At 41.0% G+C, this 25,336-nt stretch overlaps 1 protein-coding gene across 1 annotated transcript in view; it reads left to right on the forward strand.

The window, feature by feature from the left end:
* NEDD4 (NEDD4 E3 ubiquitin protein ligase) overlaps window positions 1-25,336 on the forward strand; it is a 111,928-nt gene that overhangs the window by 12,772 nt on the left and 73,820 nt on the right. The window contains exons 2-5 of the mRNA XM_032777638.2: window positions 10,824-10,897; window positions 14,051-14,129; window positions 14,895-14,933; window positions 22,529-22,582. Coding sequence (XP_032633529.1) covers window positions 10,824-10,897; window positions 14,051-14,129; window positions 14,895-14,933; window positions 22,529-22,582 — 246 coding nt within the window. The remainder of the gene's footprint in view (window positions 1-10,823; window positions 10,898-14,050; window positions 14,130-14,894; window positions 14,934-22,528; window positions 22,583-25,336) is intronic.

Consider the following 25,336-nt stretch of genomic DNA (forward strand, 5'->3'; position numbering starts at 1 on the left):
ATGCATGTTAAAATCTCTGCAGTTATAGGACAAAAAAGGGGGTTAATGGATTGCAGATTGTTACAATAAGTCATAAATCCAGTGCTCCAAATCCATGAATTTTAGTGTCTAGCAAAGTTATGACTAATTTACGAAATCAGGCAACTTGTCTCACTCCTTAGAGATCACCGCATCTACTTATCCAAAACATAGCTTGTGTAAAGCCAGCTTCTGAATCATTAGTTCATTCTCCTGTCTTTCTCTGCCACTCTGACTATCCTTGTGTACTGCTGTACACAAAACGCTACTCAAGTCTAGATTCTGTTCTTCCCTTCACCAGCACCCCGATTTCCATGCTCTAACTCAGTTTATTCTGTTTGTGCTCTCCATCAGACTTGAATGTGAACTTTTAAATTGTTAACATGTTTTCTCACTTGAGCTTTCAGTACTCGCACATCAGAAAAATAGCAGAGTAGGTCTTGGCAGCTATGCTTTATCTTTATACTGTGTGCAGATTATGAAGATCTTAGAAATTCACATCATACTGACTTTTTAATAGTAATCTGTCATGCTTTTGATTACTGCACTATTTGATTTATTTTAATATTATTTTGAAACTGCATTTCTTGGCTAGGTTTAATGGTGACTGTTTCTTGACCTATGCAAATGGGGGGCGGGAATAAGAACATAATTAGAACTAAAGAATAACAGGATGTTTTCACCTCAAGCCATTGTTTCATTCCAAGCTAAGATCAGTGGAAGACTTAGACATTTTAAAATTTGAAGAGGACGATGTAGAATAGCCAACATTAAACACTGATTTACTTTAAAACTGCTTGATTTATGCTAGATTTTAAATGTTTTCAAACCAAATTCCCTATTCTGCTCTCGATGGCTTATACACCTCTACCTCAATATAATGCTGTCCTCGGGAGCCAAAAAATCTTACTGCGTTATAGGTGAAACTGCATTATATGGAACTTGCTTTGATCCACCGAAGTGTGCAGCCCCGCCCCCTGGAGCACTGCTTTACTGCATTATATCCGAATTCGTGTAATATCAGGTCATGTTATATCGAGGTAGAGGTGTAATACCTTGTGTGAATTCCTTCTGAAAATGTTGCACTCTGAGTTAAAAGCATGATGCTAGATGAAATACCTGCTCTTTCTGGAAGCTGTTCTAATATATAACCTGTTGTGCAGCCTTTTTCTTGAACATTTTCTACTCTGTACTTAGAACTTTTTAAAACCCATCTTTAATTTCAAAGGTTATACCCATTCACTACTTAGACATGTCTAGAAAACGATGGTATATATGCTGTGGCATTTAAATGCCTGTCAGTTTATACCTGTCCATACACTGTTGTCATCACTATAAAGCTACTAGTTACAGGTTCAGTTTCTCTCAGTAGCTATTGATGAAGAATGCACACTAATGTGGATTGCCAGTTCCAACTCTGCTACAGAATACTGTGGAATCAGGATGGCCAAAGAGTACTTACAGTGACACGGAGTCTTCATAGTCACCATTAGCTATTTCAGTATATTTGTAGAGCAGTGATTCTCGGCCTTTCTAGACTACCGTAGCCCTTTCAGGAATCTGATTTTTATCTTGCATACACCAAGTTTCGCCTCACTTAAAAACCGCTTGCCTACAAAATCAGACATAAAAATACAAATGTCACAGCACAGTATTACTGAAAAATTGCCTTTCTCATTTTGTCTGTATTAAATTTTAGTTTGTACTGACTTCACTACTGCTTTTTACATAGCCTGTTGTAAAACTAGGCAAATACCTAGATGAGTTGATGTACCCCGGAAGACCTCTGTGTACTTCCAGAGATACACATACCCCTTGCTGAGAACCCACTGCTCTACAGCTTTGCAAAGAGTAGACTTAACTTACTATTCACCAATTCCTTTTTCTGCTTGAGGGACTTAATATCTCTGACCCTTCCAGTCATTGCCCTAAAAATATATTCAGCATGGTAGTCAGCACATCTTGTGTGCCAGTTGCTGCCTGGATTTGAGGAGTATTCTCAAATATCACGTTCTGCATAGAAAATGCCTTCTGCTTAATTGAATGCTTAATTCACTAAATTCCTGCTTTAGTCAAAACACTACAATAGCTCTCTGCTAGAAAGATACGTTACTGTTGATTATTTTTTTTCCCCGTGCTACCAGTCTGACACTCTGCTGAAAGTTAATAGCTGAAAACAATCTTTATCTGTATTGCAAAATACCTCTGATACCTGCCAACACTAATTGCTGTCACTACAGGTACTGCAGGAATGTTCAGTGTATGTCTGGAATAAGACCTATATCAGCATTTATTTTCCTGGGACTTTTATGAATTTAGACCTGGGTGCTGCTAAACTTCTAACATGAATCTTCATGATTATCATGTTTTGCTGGTGCGCCATTAACTCACCTGTTGTACAGCTTCTCTAATTGTTGAGTTAGTCACATGACCTGGTAAAATTTTGAAAGTTTTTTTTTGTGTGTACTTTTTATTTTAAGTTGGTAGAGGTGTCTATATAAGCATAACAGCAAAGTTAGCTTTCTCCAAATACCATTCTACATTAGTCCTTTTTTTGTGTATAGATGAGTTTTATGCTGACTCTTGGATTTGCATGGTTTTGAAAGATAGGAATTTCAAATTTATTTTGTGAATAGTGCCAAATACCTTTTACAATTATGGTCTATGAATCAGTACGTACACTTAAGTCCTAATACCAGCCTCAGTGAAATCCAACCCATACAAATGGGAAATGGTGCTTTTCAGTCTCTGCCAACTCTCTAAGAGAAACTTGAAGCTTGCAGAGCTCAACACCAGTTTTCCTCTGCATCACTAATGCAGATGCTTGATTCTGCAGTATTTGCACAGTTTAAGGGAGTACTGCTACAGTTGGGATCACAAAGAGGGATCACAATTTACTCACCTGCGTAGGGCCCCAGAATAGCTAGGGACAGCCCTGCTCGCATCTTTAAGAACACAAGACTGTTCAGAAAGTTGCCAGTCGAGATAGTCTTTCCTCACCACTGGATTACCATTGGTGATATTGAAATGCTAGTAGTGATTCTGGGGTACCCAGCCTACCTCTTGCTCCCCTGGCTCATGAAGCTGTATTCTGGCCATCTTAACAGCACCAAAGAATGGTTCAGCTACTGGCTCAGCAAGTGCAGAATAACCATTAAATGTACTTCTGGTAGGTGGGAGGGGTGCTGGGGTTTTTACTCACTAGATTTGATCTCTGTGAGGAAAAACATCCCAATGGTTACAGCTGCATGTTGTATACTGCTTAATATCTGATTGGCAAAGGGGGAAAGCTGCCTCAGGGTGAAGGGTGAGGTTGACCTGCTGTCTGCTGAATTGGAACATCCAGAGGGCTATTAGAAGAGCCAACCATGGACTTCTGTGGCGGAGGGAGGCTTTACTGTAGCTGACTAGTAAAGTACTCTTTTAGAGTTCTGTGATGATTTTCTGTGAAATAGTATCTTGTGTACTTTAGATTTTATGTTGGTAGTAGGGTGACCATATTTCCCAAAGGGAAAATGGGACACCATGTGGGGCTAAGTCAAGGCTTCTCTCCAAGTAGAGCTGGTGTCACTGTTCACCAGAGACCTGATTGGTCCCCCCCCTCACAGGGGTGGGGCTGTTGTTACTGGCATTGTCCCCTTGCATGGGCTGGCATCAATGCGCACCCCCCCATTCCTCTGCACTGGAGTGTTTTGACAGAAGTGGGTCTTTGTCCCATTTGCACTTGCCAGCTTGATCAGTTGGCAAGAGCAAATGGGACAAATGCCTACTTTTGCCGATATCACCTAATGAAAAGGGACTGTCCTGGCCAAAACGGGACATATGGTCACCCTAGTAAGTAGGGTCTTTGCCTGCTGCTATGAGTTCCATAATACTTGAAGTACATTCATAAATATCACTGGTCCTTTGCCTTCTGCTGTATATTCCGCAACCCTGGTGTGAACTCATAAAAATACTCTGGCTCTCTAAAAAAAAAAATAGAACTTGAGTTTTGTTAACTGCTGTTTGGCATACAATAAAATTAAAATAAAAACAAGGTTAAAAGCTTTTGGCAAGAATCCCTAGTGAAAAAGAAATAAATAGTAAACATTGATGCCCATGTATGTAAGCAGTAGTTCAGTGAAGTTCATTGTGGCTGTATACACACCAGCCTGTGATTTCTGCCCCCCCCCCCCAATAGGTCCGCATGTGTGTAGCTAATGTTCTTATCCTGCAGTGTGGTGGAAGAGGTAAGGATATACACCGCAGTGCCATGCGGAATGCTGGGGGGGGAGGGGATAAGAGCAGTAGCCAAGGAGTTCTCAATGACTGCTAAGGTTGCTGAGTGTGATCTTTGGGCTATAGGTCAACCATGCTCTGCAACTCTTGTGTATGTTGCCTGAGCAGCCACTCTGTTTTCAGTCTTTCCTCCTCTTTTGTATTCTAAAGGGTCCTCTAAGATCTTTGATCGTGGTCTAAGACAATTGCGGCTTGAAGGATCTCACAGAACATCACCTCCCTAGTCCTCTTCTTTCTCATTCTGATCAGGGTCAGATGTTCGGCAGGTGTAGAGCTGGGGGAGACCCCTCGAGGCTGCTGATCAAATCTAATAGTGTATCTATTTGTTTTTTTGGTCGGGGGGGGTGGGTGTCTCAAAACTCACTTTGACTCTCTCAAATACCCTTAATAAGAAAAGCTTATTGACCCTGTAGCTTTGGAGCACCTTGCTACAGACGTCTCTCAAGCTCAAAACCATGGTGAACGTGGCCTGGCAGAGGGAAATAATGTCACATGTTGCTATATGGTTTGTCCCCCTCCCTAGGTACAGATGCAGGGAAATGATAGTAAATATATTGACGCTGTTTTCACAGGCAATGATTTTTGGCTGATATCTCTCACTTGATGGTGACAGAAGCAAAGCTTGGCTGTCCTAAAGTTACCTTGCCCCTAGCCTGTTAACTTCTGTGGTGCTAGCCAAACTCAAGACAGAGTGGTGTGGTAAAGTGTCCTATCCTGGAGGAAGAAACAGGGCTGCCATCCATAGAAGTCATCAGGAGAGGATTGTAGAGTATCTACATGAAAGTGTCATTGAGATCTCTAGAGGATGAGAATCAGACATTGCTATTCTGATAAACAGAGGACTCCGCATAGGCCCCTGCATAGCACAACAAGCCAAAGAAATGAAAAGTGGAGGCTGATTCTACCTCCGTTTGTTGTACCTGTACCCCATTATGCTCACCTAATGTGGCTTGCGTAACCAGATTGCCATACAACTCTTTCTAGAATGTACTCTCTAACCTTTTGTTTTACTGGGATAAAGTGAGAAGAAAATAATGAAAAATCAATCAGTTTGTCTTAATTTGCACCTGGCCTATTTGCCGTTTTTATAAGAGAACACGGGCCCTGGGAAGAATGAAGGGGGGAGAAGGTTTGAGGGAAAGGAAAACAAATAAACAAAAAACATACTGCAAGGAATAATTCATGTACACACTTATCCAAACTCCCTCCCCCTTTGTCAGAGGGCTCATCTGCGCTTCCCTGGCAGGAATGGCTAGACTCCTCTGGAGTTTCAAACAATTCTAGGCTCTCAGCGTTTTTTGAGTCCACTGCCCTCCACTCCCTGCCGTGAACAGCAAGGAGGAGGGTCACTGTCAGAGGCATCAACTAGGGATGTAAATATTGTTTAAAAAGTTAAACTATTAAAATTATATCCTGGGGTCAGCCAGCAGATGCGGGCCGCCAAAGGCTGGAGATTAACAGTTAGGCTGGGTTAACCAATAAGACCAATGATTACCCGTTAATCGTTTACTATTTTACATTCCTAGTATCAACAGTCATCTGCAGGGTACCAATGGGGTGACCTCTAAGTCTGGCATGCAGGTCTGTGGTGCAGCACCAGGTCTTGTGTTGTTCTTGCTTGCTTTGTGGTATGTCTAGCATAGTTTCTTCACTTTCCATGCTGCACTGCTGCTGATCCCTGTCGTGCCCCATTGTCCAAATCACTCTGCTCCATCTATTCATAAAGTTGTTGTTTCTGTGAGTGAGCCGTAGCTGTACTTGCACAGCCTCTTCTTCCCACAGTCCAAGGAAATCCTGTACTACTTCCCTCTTCCAAGCTGGAATACATCTAATAGCTCTGTGTATACGTGTAGCTGGCCTGGTCACTTGAGCAATTGGATGCAAACAGCAAAAGTGGAAAGTAAGGAAAAGGCATTTCAAATGTACATGGGGAGGGGGAGAGGGGGCTGAAAGGAGATGATGGCAGGAGAACAGGTGTCCAGCCTCTGTGACCCATGGGCAGTGGAGATTGACTGGAATGGTCACTGTTGCAGGGACAGAGGCATTGTGGAATGTGTGCTGGAGTACTGTTAGTCAATACAACTAATGCAATGTCTACTCATTCTGTGTTGATTTTACTAGGATGAGCATGGCTCTGTGCTGCTCTGAGATGTGGTGTTACTGTGTCACTGTAACTGGCCGCTTACCAGGTGGGAAACCAATTTAAGTGTAGCCACATGTATAACTAAGTTGATGCAAGTGGATTTGTGTTGACTTAACTTACTAGTGTTGACCAGGCCTTTGATCCTACCCCATCATGAACTTCTCTCCCACTCCATTCCACTACTAAAGATTTTCAGAAGAGAGTGGTCTTGGATGAAACCATCATGGGCAACTGACTTGTTGTGACTAATACAGGTTAGATGTAGCCGTGTCAGTCCCAGGATATTAGAGACAAGGGGGGGTGAGGTAATATCTTTGAGCCTATTTCTGTGGGTGAGAAAGAGAAGCTTTTGAGCCACAGAGCTCTTCTTCAAGTCAGGGGCCCCAGCTGGAGGAATAAAAGATATCTTGCCCACCTTGTCCCTTGTATCTTGCCCACCTTGTCCCTTGTATCTTGCCCACCTTGTCCCTTGTAGTGACTAATATAGAACTCTACCTGTGGCCAACAGATATGCTTTTGAAGAATGTGGGTGTTTATTACTGCCTAATCCTCCAGTTTTAACAGTGCGAATATGGTGTTACTTTGCCATTTCTTTTTTTTTCCCTTCCAGATTAAACTCTATGTACTGTATATAAATTTTGGCTCTTCTGACAGAATCCATGAAGCCCCTTATGCTCCTAATTTCCATTGAAATCAATGGACATTAGAAACCTGAATACAAATTAAGAGCCTAAATTCCTTTGTGGATTTTGTTTGACACCCAAGTTTTTATGTAACCAAACTTCATTTTAACCACACGAAGCAGCAGACTGTAATAAGTCTCCAGTTTTGAAAATGCTGTCACAGGTTGTGCCTTTTCAAAGAGTTTTTTTGGTCTACAAAATCTTCTGAGACTGCATCTTCACCCAGTGTTAAAGTTAAGACTGGTCATGTGCAGGCCTAGCCATTCAGGTGAATAAAAATACTTGAACTACTTAAAGCTTGCACTGTTTTTTTTTTATCTCCTTTTCTGAGAAGCTCTGTATATGCTGGAATTTGTTGAATTTTGTATCTCAAGCGTATCAAACTATTGCATAAACTCAGACTTGTCTTGGGTTGTTAAATGCATGACGTGAAATACCATTCATTCTTAATTCTTGTACTGAAGCTTTATTGATAGAATACATTGTTTATGCCAACAGTCTAGTATATTCAGACTGTTGTATTGAGCTTTGTATATTTACTAGGTTAATCTAGTGTTAGCTCATGAGCTCTTGACTGACTACACTCTGGGTGGTGTGTTTTTTGAGTCTCCCTCATTGAACTGTTCAACAAACTGTCAAGTCTAATACCTGGTGGTTCTGTTTTTATGATGATAGAAATGAGTGAAGCACCAAAATCTGTTGTAGCTAATGTGTTTAACAGACTTGGGGGAGAAGCAAAAAATAGCGTAATAAAGTCAGTTGTTGTAGCTTTGCAAAGAGGGTCCTGAGTCTAGTAAGGGGTTTGTTTTGGTGGCTCGTGAAATGGGAGAGGGCAAAAGGACAGCATAGCCTGAGTCCTGCAAGATTTCCAGTCCCCCACAGGACTTCTGGGGTGGGCTTGAGATCTCACAAGATTTGGCACCAGAAGGTTTTGAGGGATTTTGCATGAGATTTGAATCCATGATAAGAGTCATGCTCAATGCTATTTTCTGTTGCTGATTTCCAATAGTTTAATTCACTCTCCCACCTTTATCTGGTCACTGCAGGCTGTGATTGTTGCCTGCTTTGGGGTTGGAAAGGAATTCTTCACTATACCAGCAGATTAGCCAATGCTGGTTGGGGTTTTTGCCTTTCTTGTAGTAGAACCTCAGGGCTGAGTTTTGGGCTACTGAATGGCTGGAATTCTCCTCCTCCCAGAGGTCACAGTATGGACCAATGTGAGTCATTTAATTGTCACAACTTTTGGCAGGTGCCCAGTGCAGGAATTTACTGGTTTAGGCTCCAGATCCAAAAAGGCAACATGGGAGACATCTCCTTTCAAGGTGGGGGCATCATGTCTAACCCCTTGGGAACAAATGCAAGCCAGGGAGTGGGGCACTACTCCAAGGGACTACCTCGCCAATGCACTTGATGGCAGTGCTGGCTGTGGTTGGGTCTATGTCCCCTCTTGCCTCAACCCTTGAAAGAGGCAGTGATGCTAGTGGACGAGTGGAGGCACCTAGAGACCCTCCTAGTGTGGTGATTGGCTCCCCCTGCAGAGGAAGCCTTCAGGAATGGCAAAGGATCAGTGAGCTGGGAGTGACTGGTGGGCTGTCCCTCAGCAGGAACTTGGGATGTAATTTGACTAATAAAAATTGTAGCCTGGTTAAAACCCACATCACATGTCATAGAATATCAGGGTTGGAAGGGGCCTCAGGTAGATATCTAGTCCAATCCCCTGCTCAAAGACAGATTGTCCTCTTCCATGCACTGAACGTGCAAAACTACCATTTGACTTCAAGGTTATTAGCCCAAAATGACTTTCTAATAATTTTAAATTTGGGGATGGGGACAATTGCTTGTTCTCCAATCTGAGGTTGTAGGAAGGAATTTTTTTTTTTTTTTTTTTGCACTCCATCATGGCAAATCCCGAAGGGCCGTAGCTCCCTTGCAGGTTGAGCATCACCTGGATCAATTTCTAGCTAGGTCCTTTAAAATGAATATCCATCCACACTATTTTATGGCCATCATTGGCAATCTTATGCCAACAAAGCTTTTGGCGACTGCATGATTGCCAGTGATGTAGCAGCATCCCCCTCCCTGAGCCTGGCTGCCAGGGGCAAGAGTTGAGTGAGCCAGATTCCCCTCCCTCTGGCATGTTTCTGGCTAGCTTGGCCCCTATCTGCAGAGGTGGGGTGGAGGGGCACCACCACCTCTGCAGCCAGGCTCTCTCAGGGAGCTGCTGCACCGCACAGAGCAGCGACCCAGAATGGTCACTTTAGCCGCATGAGATGCAGTTCCAGCCTGCCCAGACACGGCTGCCAGGGAGAGAGCAGAAAATGCCGTGGGGGGGTGGTGCAGCAAGAGGAGGACAGAGTACCCTTCACTCCCATGCAGGTAACATGGTGGGGAGAGTGGCAGCGGACCTGGGCAGGGAAGATGTCACTAGGTAGAGGAGACATGGGGCAATCACATGTTCTCCCCTTTAGATTGTCACCCCCTTCACCCACCCTCCCTTGTTTGGGGCAGCATGAGTAATTTGTGGGCCCAGCAGGGAGGTCTCAAACTGCTGGTCCCTTACAAAGCTATTATCAAAGCAGGAAATGGTTAATCCTTCTCCTTCCAAAATGGCATTGGAAGAGTTCTAGCATTCCTGGTTGTGTTGGTCTCCTAGGTCATCTCAAGAGGTCTCCTATATTAAACTTGATAAGGCCTCTTATGCTATCGTATACAGAGCCTCACAGCATGCCAACTTTGTTTTGAATATGTAGTTCCTAAATTAAGCTGTTACTGCTCTACCCTGAATAATGAGCAATCATTTCTAGGAACACCTAGAGTTTAACAAAACAAACTGTAGTGATACTGAGGTCTAGTCTGCACTAGACAAAGTTTGCTGGTATAGCTTAGCTATACTATAGCTAAACTAGCAAACCCTCCTGGTGTAGACTCAACTTAGATCAGTAGGAGTGCTTTTGCCAGTATATAGTTTATACCAGTCCCTTGACCGAAATAAGCTATCCTGGCAAAAGCACTCAGATCTGTGTAACTGTCTACATTAAGGCTTTTGCCAGTACACAAATGTAATTTTAAAAAAAAAAAAAATCACACCCCTAACTAATATTACTGGCAAAAGTTCCTAGTCTAGATCTGGCTTCACTCTCTGTTAACCATCTTTAGGTTAACTACCTACCACTTGAAGTAAAATGCTCCTGATAAGACTATTTTGCAGAAGTAATAAATGTTGACGTTTTTATATACAAATGAGCAAGCTGTTTGCGGCATATAACAATCCTTTATTCTTTCGGTTATCCTCTGTCTCTGGGAATTTCCTTCCTTACTGACTGATTCATCCTGTTGAGCAGACTTTCAATTCTTTTGGTCCTCCAGGAAAGAAATGTGTAATCTGGAGGATATTTCCCAAACATATCATGATAATTTTGGGATCTCAGCAATTCAAGTTAACTAAGATCTGTTTTTAGTATGGTGTGAATCAGTGGTGGTAATATTTAATAAGGGATGCAAGTAAAATAAATCATCCAGAATTTCAGAAGCAGATTTGTATCAAAATACAGTATCTCGATTAGACTAGTGTTCAGTCTGAAATCAGTTATGCCAAAAGTTAGTTGGGGGTTTTGGTTTTTTTGTTTTGTTTTTTTTAAAAACTGTGGTAAAAAACTTTAAATTGAGGTTGGGGTGGACTGTAACTTTATTTTATATTTCAGGAAAACACACGAATTGTGAGGGTGAAGATCATAGCTGGAATTGGTCTGGCCAAAAAGGATATTTTAGGAGCCAGGTAAGGGTATGTGCTTGGTCTGTAAAGGCGGAGTTGATGGTACATTTTTTTTTTTTTCACAAAAATATAATATTGGATAATACTCGGTTTACTATTCCATATAGTACTAATGTACATTCACGTCCTGTTAAACTTCCTTGCCAAAAAAAAAAAATGAAAATTACGCTAATTATCCAGTCTCTGACCCTTTCGAGTAAGGCTGTCAAACTGAAGACTCCTTGTTGTCTTGCGCAAGAGTCTATTTGGTCAGGTGTCGTAAGCATATCTTTCTGCAGGTAAGGCTGTAGCTAAATCACAATAGCTCAAAATATTAGCTGTGAATGCTGTAATCCCTGTTCTTATTCATGCCTTAGCAGCAGGAAGTGGCAGCTGCGTTGAATGTTAGTTAGTAGGAGCTAGACCAGTGGTCTCCAACCTCTTTATGCCCAATATCACTTTTTGAATTTAAGGGCAATCCAGGATCTACCCTGCCCCTTCCCCAAAGCCCCACCTCACTTACTCCATTCATCCCCCCTCCCCTCTGTCACTTACCCTCACTTACTTTCACTGGGCTGGGGTAGGAGGTGGGGCTTTGGGAGGGGTTGTGGGCTCTGGCCAAGACCAAGGGGTTTGCAGTGTGGGAGGGGACTCTGGGCTGAGCCTGGGGTTTGGGGTGCAGGAGTGGGTGAGGGGTATAAGCTCTGGGAGGGAGTTAGGGTGCAGGAGGGGGCTCTGGCCTGTGGCAGAATGTTGAGGTGCAGGTGGGGGTGTTGTCTCCGGGGGGGGGGGGTGTCAGGGCTGGGGTTCAGGGTGCAGGAGAGGGTTGGGTGCAGGAGGAAGTTGGGGTGCTGGCTCCTGCCAGACAGCACTTACCTCTGGCAGCTCCTGGTGAGCACCGTAGCATGGCTGCTGCTAAGACAGGCTCCCTGCCTACCCCGGCCCCACGCTGATCCTGGAAGGGGCCAATGCACCCCTGTAGCCTTGGGGGAGGGGGCAGGTGGCTCCACACGCTGCCCCTCTCTGCAAGCACCACCCCCACAGCTCCCATCAGCCTCAGCTCTCCCCGTTCCTGGCAAATGTGAGCTGCAGGGATAGTGCTTGCAGCCAGGAGCAGCATACAGAGGGAGACCTCTTCCCCCTTCCCCCACCCCGCCCACAGGGCTATGATGGCTGCTTCTGGGAGCAATGTGGGACTGGGGAAGGCAGGGAGCCTGTCTTAGCGGCAGCCCTGCTGTGGTGCCAGAGATCGCGATCAACTGAAAGATCCTTTAGGATCGACCGGTTGATCGTGATCAACCAGTTGGTGACCACTGATCTAAAGTATGGCACACAATCCACCAGCTCAGTAGATGTGGGTGACTGTAGAAGGGAGACAGGTTTCAGAGTGGTAGCCATGTTAGTCTGTATCAGCAAAAACAGTGAGGAGTCCTTGTGGCACCTTATAGACTAACACATTTTATTTGGGCATAAGCTTTTGTGGGCTAAAACTTACTTCATCAGATGCATGGACTGGAAAATACAGTAGGAAGATATATGTAGCAGTACATGAAAAGATGGGAGTTGCCTTATCAAGTGGGGTGTCGAGACAATTTAATTAAAGTGAGCTATTATCAGCAGGCTGAAACATCACTTTTGTAGTGGTAATCAGGGTGGCTCATTTCAAACAATTCATAAGAAGGTGTGAGTAACAGTAGGGGCAAATTAGCATAGGTAAATTAGTTGTTTCTTTTTTTTGTTTATTTGTTTAAGTTCTTGTAGTGACCCATCCACTCCCAGTCTTTATTCAGGCCTAATTTGATGGTGTCCAGTTTGTCAAACTATAGGCCTGTCAGTCTTACATTGTTTCCAGGCAAGATAATGGAGTAGCTGATACAGGATTCTGTTAATTGAGCATTAAAGGAGGGCAGCATAATTAATGCCATTCAATAAGTGTTTATGGAAAATAGATCCTGTCAAACTGACTGATGAAGTTTCAAGTTAGGTTGGTAAAGATAATAGTGATGCTGTAATATATTTAGACTTCTTTAAGGCACTTGTTTTTTTTAGAGCAGAGCTATTCAAAATTAACAAGTCATACGTTAAGTGATGGCTAACTGGTAGGTCTCAATATATAATTGTAAACAGAAAATCCATGGAGAGGGGGTGTTTTTAGTGGGGTCCCACAGGGATTGGTTCTTGACCCTACACTATTTAACGCTTTTACCAATGACCTGGAAGAAAACACAAAATAGCTGTTTAAAGTTTACGGATGACACAAATTGGGGTCGTGTAAATAATGAGGAGGAGAGGTCACTGATACAGAACGATCTGGATTAGTTGGTAAACTTGGTTCAAGCAAGCAAAATGCATTTTAATATGGCTAAATGTAAACGCGTACATCTAGAAACAAATATAGGCCACATTTACAAAATGGGGAACTATCCTGGGAAAGCACTCTAAAGAAGATTTGGGGGTCATGGTGGATAATCAGCTGAACATGAGCTCTCAGCGAGATACTGGTCAAAAGGGCTAATGGGATCCTTAGATGCATAAATGGGTATCTCGAGTATGAGGGGGAGAGGTTATTTTATCTCTGTATTTGGCACTGGTGTGACAGCTTCTGTAACACTCTGTTGCCAGTTTTAGTGGTCAACAATTCAAGAATGTTGATAAACTGGGGAGGGTTTTGAAAAGAAGCACAAGAGTTAAAGGATTAGAAAACATACTTTACAGAGCTCTATCTGTTCAGTTTAACAAAGAGAAGATTAAGAGGTGACTTCATCACTGTCTATAATTACCTATATGGGGAACAAATATTTCATAATGGGTTCTTTAGCAGATAAGGGTATGTCTGGAGGTTGAAGCTAGGTAAATTCTGACTGGAAATAAGCTGTACATTTTTAACAGTGGAGGTAATTAATCATTGGAGCAATTTAGGATCATGATGGATTCTCTCACTGTCAATCATTAAATCAAGATATGATGTTTTTTACAGCCTATGATCTAGTTCAAAAGGAATTACTTTGGTTATGTTCTTTGGACTACAGATGGTCAGACCAATGATCACAGTAGTCCCTTCTGGCCTTTAAATGAACAAGAGTTGCGAAGATGCTTACATTTCAGCATTTTAAAAACTAATTAAGAATAATACTGACAACTGTTGGAGTTTTTTTAACTTCAGCCCTTTTTTTCCAGTGATCCTTATGTGAAAGTGACAGTCTATGAGCCAGTGAATGGAATCTTTACCAGTGTTCAAACAAAAACAATTAAAAAGGTTAGACTTACCTTTTTTCCCCTTATTTTATCAAGAATCCAGTTAGAAAGCTAAGATGGGAATAAGTAGGACTGCATTTCCCCCTTACCTCTTTGAGGGTAAGAGTTGGGGGAATCTAAGGAAGGGAACCTTCTATAATTTATAATTTACACTATTAGTTCTGCAGCTCAGCTGTGGCATTGCTGTGGAATTCTCATTTCAATATGTTTCTTAATGGCAGGGAATGGAAAAGGGATGTATAGTCTCAAAAGTAGGCCGTACATGGGGAGGTGTGGTGCCATCATGGGGCCTTCACCTTTTCTGTCCCTTCCTCCATCTCTAGCATAGCTCACTGAAGAGCCATGCTGCTATTGGTCCCTCTATGACACGTAGAGGGGCAAGTAGAAGTTACGTTTTTAGCTCACTAACCTCAAGGCCACTGACAAATAGAAAATCAGTTGGATTTACAGGGGAGCATTTAGCAGTCACTGTTCCCCAACTTAACATGCACTCCCTAACTGCAACAGTGGCATTCTTTCTGTGCCTTTTCCATGTGCACTGGCCAGAATCTAGCAATATTTGTTTGAGTTGGCTCCCTTCTGCACTACACTGGAGGAGAGCATGAGGCCTGGTTTTGGGCCTATGACTGCTTGTATCTTAACTCGCAAAGTGAAAAACTTGTTTGTTCTTAAGAGAGTGTCACCAACTGAAATGGATGCAGATCTTCAAGCAAGACAATAGTACAAAACACTATGTGTAATCACAATATTGTCTCTTTATCTGTAGACCTTGAATCCAAAGTGGAATGAAGAGTTCTTGTTTAGAGTAAGTGCCTTTATTAGTTTGATTACATATTTTTACATTCTTTTATGTAATATGCAAGATATTTGTTACCAATATGCACTTAATACTACTAAAACAAATACGTTCACAACTTGCTGTGCTGTATTGCAAAATACCATCTTGTAGTGAATTTTCTTTGTGGTTGGGTAGAAATTTACAGAAGAAGAAAAATAGCTCGTATTGATACATCAGAAACAGACTGATTCTGTAAACTATTTGAGGTGGGTTATTAAATACTGATTTTCAGTTGAAGAAATTTTAATATTCTGAAACACTATTATTCTGAATAGACTGCTCTGCTCTTCCTAATTATGTAGTTCTGCAGCTGCATTACTTTTGGTGGGGAATAGATCTAACATTTAACTTTTTCTTAAATGGCTTATTAATCTATTTTACATGCACCAAACCAGCCTCTAGAGGGCATGCAACAACTTCAAAATTTTTATACTTAATTCTTCCTAACTTAGACTCCAGTTCAGGATTTAAAAAGATAAATCTATTTCAAAGTAAATTAGATAATTCAAAGAAAAACATTGATGAGTTGCTTAAAGTCATATTAGCCATTGTTCTGTATTGATCTGGTAGCAGTGGTAACACCTGAAAAACATGGATAGATAAGCTTGATAACTGAGCCATCAGCTTTAAACAAAGTATGTAACTACTGAATTTGTCATCACTTTTATAGAGTTATATTGGTAAAGTTTCTAGAGAAAAATGCAGAAAGATGTGCTTGCTGAGTATTGGGAGTGGGAAGTATTGGGTGAGTACTGGGATTGGGGAGGAAGCAGAGAAACAGAAGTTATTAGATCCTGTAGACTGTAAGAAATCCATTTTTGCACCATGCCATGTCTTTCCCCATCCTCTCTTCAGGATACCATTTCATGAGGCCATATGTAAGAAGGAAATTAAGAGATCCAAGACAGATATTGTAGAGTAAATAGCTAAAAATAAATACAAATAAGAGATTATGTAAGTATTTCGGAAGGGAGCTGGTGGACCCACTGGACCACCAAAAGGTAAAAATCTGGGAAGATAAGGATATTGCTGAGAAACTGTTTTGAGGTGAGGTCTTCACTAGAGCAGGAGAGTTGTTGAGGTACTATTGGAGATTGATGTGTCAAAAGAAGAGGTCCTGGATCAAATTGACATAATAAGCGTCATGCCATCTGGACCTTGTGACCTATCTCCAAGACTTCTGAAATAATTTAAGAATTAAATGGATCAGCTGTTTTGAAAAAATATGCAGCCTTGTTAAAACAGACTACTGTACTAGAGGATAAGAGGGTTGTAACTAACACCTGTATCTTTGAAATAAAGTGCTTGGAATGATCTTGAGAGTTGAGACAAGTAAGCCTGCTCATGTTCATGGTATATTGGTTGAAATGATAACTAAAGTATAGAATGCATACAAGATCATTATTTTCTAGGACTAACCAGCACAGCTTCTACATTCCATGCTTATCTAACATAAGGTCTCAACAACTTCTCACACAGTTCTTTCCCACTCGCCTCACACAATCCTTGCTTCTACAAATCTCACATTATTAAGTCTACAGGTAGCCTGACTCTTGCTCACATAAGAAGACTAACTGTGAAATCCGCTTCAAATCTCTGTCAGTTCTTTCTCTGCTTCCACAATTTGGACCTGCAAAAGGCCTCTTGATGACCCTTACAAGAGATTACTAAAGAAACTAAGTAGTCATGGAGTGAGAAGTATATTAATAGTCAAGGGTCAGTAACTGGTTAAGACAGGAAACCATTGGAATAAATTATCAGTTTTCCTCATGGCAAAATATTAGTGGTGTGACAAGGCTCCATTTTAAGACTGGGTTTTCTGTTTTGGAAAAGGGGAGAGCACTCGGTGATATCTTGCAGATAACGCATCTGCTTGGGGTTAGTCAAGACTAAAGAAGAGTGGAGTTTTCAGAGATGTGAACAGGCAAGGTGAATTTCATGCTAAATGAAATTGTGTGCCTTCATGCGCAGTAATGCACATTGGAAGGAGTAATTTAAATTACTTGTATATGTTAATAGATACTAAATTCAATTTGCCTAAGGAAAAAAGACCTGAACATCACTGTGACTAGAATAATGAACACCTTTGTTCAATGTGCAGCAGCAGTCAAAAAAGCAAATAGAACGTTAAGATGCATAAAAGATCAGGGTGGAGAACAAAATGGAAATTATAATGACCTTATAAATCAATGGTATGCCCTCACTTAGAATACTGTGAGTTCTAACTGCTGCATCTCAAAAACATAGCAGAATTAGATGGAATTGAGAGGAATTAAAGAAATGGAAAAACTCAGAGCAGAGATAATTAAGTTTGGACCCAAAAGCAGACACAATGATGAATGGGTACAACAAAGGTAGACCAAGAACTTCTGGTCACCTTTTGCTGTAACACAAGAACAAGGGTACATCGATTAAGTTGAAAGGTGGGAGATTCAAAACTAACTTTACAATTTTTCTTACAATCTAAAATTAAACTGTAGGACTAATTGCCATAGAATATCAGAGGTCGAGCTTTGCAGGCGTTACAAAAAAGAATTGTAGTCTTAAATGTATAGGAAATATGCAAGTTTATAGTAATAGGGTTTTGACAGGTATATACCCTGAAACATCAGAATTTAGAAGGCAAATTTTAATTACTGGATGGTGGGGAATGGTTACAAGAAAACTTGGGGGCAGGTTAAATTATCTGGTAAGTACAGGATTTCTTGCACCTTTATCTGAAATACATGGTACTAGCCCCTCCTGGGGACAGGGCAGTAGATTAAGTGGACTGCATTACTGATGTCGTATGGCAGTTTCATTGTTACTTCTGTGCTGTTTCACCTAAATAATCAAAAGTACCTCTGCTTCAGTGTGGGGGAATGACCTAACTAGTTTGGGCATTCTACAGCCAGGGCCGGCTTTGGCTTTTTTGCCGTCCCAAGCAAAAAAAACAAAAAAAACCTGCGCAGCAGCCAGAAAGGCAAAGGGGCAGGAGGAACGAACTTGCTGCCCGGCAGGAGCAGCAAGGGGAGGGAGCGGGAAACCAACCTGCCTCCCCGGCCGGAGCAGCAAAGGCGGGCGGCAGGAAACCAACCTGCCTCCCCGGCCGGAGCAGCAAAAGGAAGGGATGGGAAACCAACCTGCTGCCCGACTGGAGCAGCGAAGGGTGGGTTGGGAATTCCGGGAAACCTGCCTGCTGGTCGGAGCGACAAAGGGGAGGGGGGCTGTTGTAGCTTCCTACTCAGATTTGAACCTTAGCGTTCATAAACTGAGAAGCTAGCATGAACCCTCTAAGCTTAATTACCAGCTTAGATCTGATATCGCTGCCACCAGCCAGGAATTTCCAGCCTGGGAACTCCTCGGGCTCACCAAAGTTCCCTGGGGGACCCCAAGACTCAGATGCCCTGAGTTAAAACAAAGGAAATTACACTCCTCCTCTGTTCCTCTTTACCACACTCCGGGGCTTACTCTGGACAGTACAGCTTCAAGTCCTTGAAACACAGCACGAGAGGATTAAGTATCTCTCTCGCTCCCCCTCCTCCCCCTGAGGCTTTTCAGATCCACCCTCCGTAGATCTAACACAAAACGATAATTCTCTCCCTTAGTTCTTAGCCTACCCAGAGAAAACTCAGAACAAGGTCTTAAAAGAAAGCTTGTATATAAAGAAGAAAACCAACATATCTCTCTGTATCAAGTTGACAATACAAGGATCAATTACTTAAAAGAAAAAATTGAATAAAACCTTATTCAAAATGAAATACATTTAATAACATTCAGCTACGACACATGAAACAAACACAAAAAAGCCTATGTTTTTACTACTTTGTACTCACAACTTGGAAACTGAAGGGTTAAGAAGCTTGAAGATAGAAATCTCTTCATAGCCGAGAGGACAAAAGACACAGACCAAACATTCCACTCTTGAGCTTTAAAAATCCGGTTTCCTGATTGGTCCTCTGGTCAGGTGTTTGGTTCCCTTTGTTAACCCTTTACAGGTGAAAGAAACATTAACCCTTAGCTATCTGTTTATGACAGGGGTGTGAAACAAACCTGCCGGCCGGAGCAGTGAAGGGGGGCGGGGCAGCAAAGGGAGGGAAAAACAAAAACAAAAAAAAGAAAAAATACCTGTGGAGGGACGGGCGCGCGGGTGCAAGGGGACTCCCAGCCCTGCAGACCCCGGACAGCGGAGTGCGCACCCCAGCTAGCGGGGGTGGGGGGGCTGGAGAGAGAAGGGGGTGGCCAGGGCTTCCTTAAGCGGGGCGCTCGCCATGCAGCCCCTCGTGCCGCGCCGCCTGCTGGGAGGGCTCCGCGCCGCTCCAGTGGCCGGGCTGCCGGGCCGGGCTTGCTGCAGACCCGGCACTGCTCCCAGCAGCTCCCCTCCTCTGCGCTGCCGCCCCCTACAGGGCGGCAGAAGCAGCAAACCAAAAATAAAAAAACCTGCAGGGGCAGTGGAAGTGGTGAAGCGCCAAAAAAAAAAAAATATTAGACAGAATGCTGCCCCTTGGAATCTGCCACCCCAAGCACTAGCTTGCTTGGCTGGTACTTGGAGCCGGCCCTATTTACAGCATCATTGGAGCTCCCAGAAGAAGTCTAGCAGTAGTAATGGCCCTCCTACCTTGATGACTGCCTGATAAGAGCCAATTCATAAAGATGTGCATCTCCTTTATCCCCTGGTTTAAAAAGTGAGACATGATGGAACCGGGGTTTGATCATAGCCCAAGCCTTACCTCATTGATTCCAATACACTGATTTACTGGATGTAGTAGTGGATTTTCAAGCCCTTGTGCCCAAGCTACTAGATTTCTTTGTCTCAGAAGCAAGGTCAGGTTCTACCACTCAACTTGAGGTCCAGTCTGACAGCCTCAATGCTTGCTGGATGAATGTGTTATTTATTGTTCTGCAAGAGTTCTTAGAATTTCTTCAGAGCAAGAAATCTTCTGCAGGAAACTTATTCTGAAGTGAAACTGCTTCTCCATCTGGGAAAGATGGTGAAGATGAAATCCTTCAGTCTTCCATTCCATTTGTCTTGGACTATTGGATCTCCCTCTTATTTCTGAAAGTTTGTTTTTCTATTGGAACTTGGCATTTGTATTCTTTCCTCCTACTTAAAGAGCTTAGTCTATGTTTTACCTCCTGTTCAAGAGCAGTCTCCATTCTGAGACATGCTGCTTTTGAAACTGACATTGCAAGGAAATTCTGGTAATAGCTCCATATATTGAAAAAGAGGGCATTCCTGGTGGTGAATCAATTAGGTAAGTTTACAAGATAGAGGAATTAATGGATGACCCATAGTGACACACTCTATGCTGTATCCTTATAGGGTAAGGATGATCCTTGTCCCTATGTAAACTTCTCCCAAAAGTGGCTTCTAATTTGAATTAAATTAATCCTCTAACCTATGGTATTTTACCATAAGCGATATTCACTACCTAGGGTAGCTGAGTTATATACCATATGGGACTAAACCATTTTGAAAATCAGTTACCTTCATATGCTACACTAAGGGTTGCTCGTTTCTACCCAGATTGTCAAAGTGGATCCAACTCCCCATCACTGCTGTCAGTTAGCAACGATCCAGATACCAAAAAGGAGATGAGGATATTGCACCACATCAAAGGCGTTTTCTCTCTATGGAGATATTTAAGACATACAGTAGAACTCTGCTACCTGATCTATGGCAATACTTTCATGCAGCATTATTTACAGGATTTAGCTGCTATATGATACGGCAGGTTAAGGAGAGCAGTCTTACAATCTTTTTTCAATTGTTTTTATAATGAAAAATACAAAAGGGTTAATGACCGTATATATTCCAAAAATAGTGCACAGTGCAGAATTGCCAATAGAATTCTGCAATTTTACAACTTGTTAAAGCTGCAAGACCAGACAATACTACATACACATAACGCGATAGGATGGGAGTCACAGTAATAAAGACCTAAACGAATAAGGAGAAGTAAAGAGAGAACAGGGCGAGAATGGGTTAGATAGCATTCTTTAAGTATCTCAAGATTATTTTTTCCCCAGGATCCAAATATCTTCAAATTCATGAAGTTGCTCTCTACAGCAATTGGCAATTCTTTCTTTGGCTAATTACTCCTACAGTTCCAAATACCACTGTTCTGTTCTGGGCACAAAGCTACTCTTATACTTTGGTAAAATCACGTGCTTGATGTTGATCATTGCCCTCAAGAACCAAAGTGTGTTTGCGACAGAGGAAACCCAACCAGCAGGCTATTGAAGTCCAATACTATTTTAATCTTTGTGTCCATCTCTTTCCACAGCTGATGGACGGTCCTGTAGCATATGCATCAGGATTCTTTCTTTGTTGCAGCACCAACAAATATAAAAGTAAAATAAGATTCCTCAGACCCACCTCCTTATGTTTCGGGCTGCTTGACAACACAAGTGATCTGAAATTTTCTAATGAAAATAATTTCATTGCACACTTTTCCATCTTATCTGGACAATTAGCGTGTAGGGGAAATATACATTAATGGACATTGCTGTCCAGGAAGTACGAAGCTTGCACGTCCAAGGTTTGCTCATAGTCAGAAGTACAGATCTGTACCGGCAGATCTTTCAGAAAGAACCAGAGTAATGCTAGCTTTGCTCTGACAGTTGTAAACATTTCAGATATACAAGGTTATTTGTACATATAGGACGGATATTACCTTGTACAGGGGTGTTGATGCAGATACTAGGGTGAGAACTCCTGGGTGGCACGCCACTTTTTTCTGTTCAAAAACTTAGTTGTGACACTTCCATCAAATTGGTTAGTTTTCTTTGAACAGCTTGGTTCCTGCAGCATTTGTTTTGCCGTGGATGAAAGCAGGCAGCCTTATGTGAAATAAAGTGAAGTGTAAAATATGCTTCATTCCTGTAACAATTCATTTGCCTTTCTGAGTTGTATCACATCTCCACTCAAGAACTTTTCTGTTTTGACTTAGAACTCTCTATAGTTTTTAGTAACAACTTGTCAAATGATTTCTTCAGAACAATGGCTGTTCAGTCTCAAATATTCTGTGCCGAACTTAATTGTGTAGAACTGTCCATCATTTTCTTTAAACACAATAAAGAGTTATCAAGAACCAATGTGTGGCTGAAGCCAGACAAAATGAAATTAGGCACAATTTTTAACCGTGATGAATAGTAACCTTTGAAACAAACCGCTAGGGGCAATGTTTGATTCCTTGTCGTCAGATCAAGACTGGATGTCTTTCTGGAGGATATTCTTAGTGAAACGCAAGTTATTGGGCTCAATACAAGAATAAGTTATATATTTTGGCCTGTAAAATACAGGAGGTCAGATTATGTTATCTAAAGCTCCCTTCTGGTTTTAAATTCTGTGAATCTATAAATGCACAAGGTTTGAGTCAGCGTTTATAGTAATCATATTAAAAGTTCAAATTAATTTAGAAATAATTAAGCATTTTATAAGGAATTGTCCTTATAGTGCCAGATTTGTGACCTGTCTAACTCTTCCTGTTTAAGCTTACAATATTTAGCAAAAACAAAATACTACAGCTTTCCAAATACCTTGACTAACTAATAACTGTTAATCTCTTCCTCTTTCCTAGGTTAATCCTCAGCAGCACAGGCTTCTTTTTGAAGTATTTGATGAAAACCGTTTGGTAGGTAATTGTATATTAGAATATTTCTGTTCTTGAAGACAAGCATGAAATCACGTTTAGATGGACATGTATTAAAAAGGCAGCTCTGTAAGAAATTAATTTTGATAAACATGTCAAATTTAAGGCTCATCTTTTCTTGTTTTGAAGTCACTACTTTCTGTAATTCAATACAAAATTACAAATTTTGGAATCCAGTGTCGTAGATATAGTATCTGCTTGTTCATAATGTTTTCATGGATTAGTCTTTCACCTGATTTAATTACCTTTATCATTTGAGTGGTTGTAAATGTTACAGAAATTTAATTTTGGTTGTGGTGACTCTCTTAAATGATCTAATACTTGTTTTACCACTGCCAAAATCCCTGTAGTAAAGATAAAGGTTTCTCTGAGATTAGCCTGGATTGATTTAAATCAGTGATTAAAACAGCAATTTTTATCATAATTTAAATCAGCAAGAAGGAAACATGGATTTTTAAACTTACTTTGCAATTTTACCTTACCTAGAAGGTTCATTCCCATTCTTCGTTATGATTAAATATGTTGACGAAACCAAATATAGCCTTCTAACTAAAGTTGGTGCTAGCTGGGAGAATACACTAGATCTATACACATTTATTTATGAAATAAACTTTAACATACACTTATTTGAATTCTTAATTTTAACATTTTTGCTGAAAAGGTAAATTATGTTTCTTTACTAGATGGCTTTTTACTCAGGATTTGTGCCACCCTATGATTGGATGAAAACTGGAATTCAGTTAAAAATGTATAGAAAAAGCATTTAAAAATTGGTTGGTTTTTTTTTAAACATTATAGTAATTATACTGGATACAGAAGAGAAGAAAAATTATCAAAATCTTAGATTTAAAAAGTAGACTTATTAAACAACGTATTAACTGTAGTTAATGAATTGACTTTCTGGTCACCCATGGGCCAGATTTTCTAAGGTACTTAGACACCTAAAGATGCACATAGGCATCTATCCTTTGTAAGTGCCTAGTGAGATTTTCAAAAGCACCTATCTGCATCTTGAGGTGCCTAAATATCTTTGAAAATCTGGCCCCATGTCCTTCAAGTTCTTAGAAGTAGTAGAGCTTATCCTCTCCCACCTGGTTTTAAGTCATATAGAGGCAGAAGAAAACAAGCTTTCCTGCTTTTTCAACTCTCAATCAGTTTCTTAACTTTGAATGAACTAGTACAAATGAAAAGAAATATTCTCTCTGCACCTACTATGTAAATTGAAACTAAAAATATTTATGGCAAAAAATTTTCTGCGAAACCAAAACTGAACATTTGAATTGATATCAAAAGATAGAGGGTTTCCCCGATTTTGTATATATTTTAAAAAGAAGCACCTTTTAACTCAACTCTGATGGAGCATATTTTTTTTTAAATTGTATTAATTTAAGCAAATTTTAAGGCTTAAATTTGAGGTTATAAAACAAGTTGTTATAACTTGAAACAAATTTATTTTTAGAACTCCAAATTTGATGTTTTTGCTAATTTTTAGTTAAATATTTCTGTAATGTTATATTAAATACTGTTTTTTATCTACCTTCTTGGAGACTGGCCATTAGAGCATCAACTTTTTCAGCAGATTGGCAAATGAATCCCATAAAATGACACTTAGGCCTTGTGCTTCAGCTTTCATTCAAACTATAGTAAGAGTGCTCAAAAGGCACTAGGATTTGACTGTTAACTAGGAGTACAATTTCTAGAAGCACCTGTATCCCATTTTCAAAAGTTACTTAGGCGTCTAAATCACTTAAGCACTTGTGAAAACTTTACCCTAATGAAAGTATTTAAAGGGAAGGAAAAAGTATGAAGGTAAAAATCATGATATAAAGATGGGCAGAGTGTGAGCTTTTGACATTAATGAGAAAAGAACCATATGAGTGGAAGGGACCTCAAGAGGTCATCTAGTCCAGGCCCCTGCACTCATGTCAGGACTAAGTATTATCTAGACCATCTCTGACAGGTCTTAAAAATCTCCAGTGACCAAGATTCCACAGCCTTCCTAGGCAATTTATTCCAGTGCTTAACCACCCTGACAATTAGGAAGTTTCGGAAACCTCTCTTGCTGCAATTTAAGCCCATTGCTTCTTGTCTTATCTTCAGAGGTTAACGAGAACAATTTATCTCCCTCGTCCTTGTGACAACCTTTTTTGTACTTGAAAACTGTTATCCTGTCCCCTCTGTCTTCTTTCCCAGACTAAACAAGCCCAATTTTTAGAATCTTCCCTCATAGGTCATGTTTTCTAGACTTTTAGTCATTTTTGTTGCTCTTCTCTGGACTTTCTCCCATTTGTCCATGTCTTTCCTGAAATGTGGTCCCCAGAATTGGACACAATATTCCAGCTGAGGTTTAATGAGTGTGGAATAGAGCGGAAGAATTACTTCTCATGTCTTTGTTTACAACAATCCTGCTAATACGTCCCAGAATATTTGCCTTTTTTGCAATAGTGTTAACTTTATGTATCGCTTATGATCTTTTATGACCCCCAGATCCCTTTTTGCAGTACTCCTTCGTAGGTTGTCATTTTCCATTTTGTGTGTGTGCAGCTGATTGTTCCTTCCTAAGCGGAGTACTTTGCATTTGTCCTTTTGAATTTCATCCTATTTACTTCAGATCATTTCTCCAATTTGTCCAAATTTATTTTGAATTTTAATCATATCCTCCAAAGCACTTGTATCCCCTAACTGATTGGGATTGTCTGCAAATTTGATAAGTGTACTCTCTGTGCCATTATCTAA

This window comes from Chelonoidis abingdonii, chromosome 9 (genome assembly GCF_003597395.2).
Source record: "Chelonoidis abingdonii isolate Lonesome George chromosome 9, CheloAbing_2.0, whole genome shotgun sequence".
NCBI classification, from domain to species: Eukaryota; Metazoa; Chordata; order Testudines; family Testudinidae; genus Chelonoidis; species Chelonoidis abingdonii.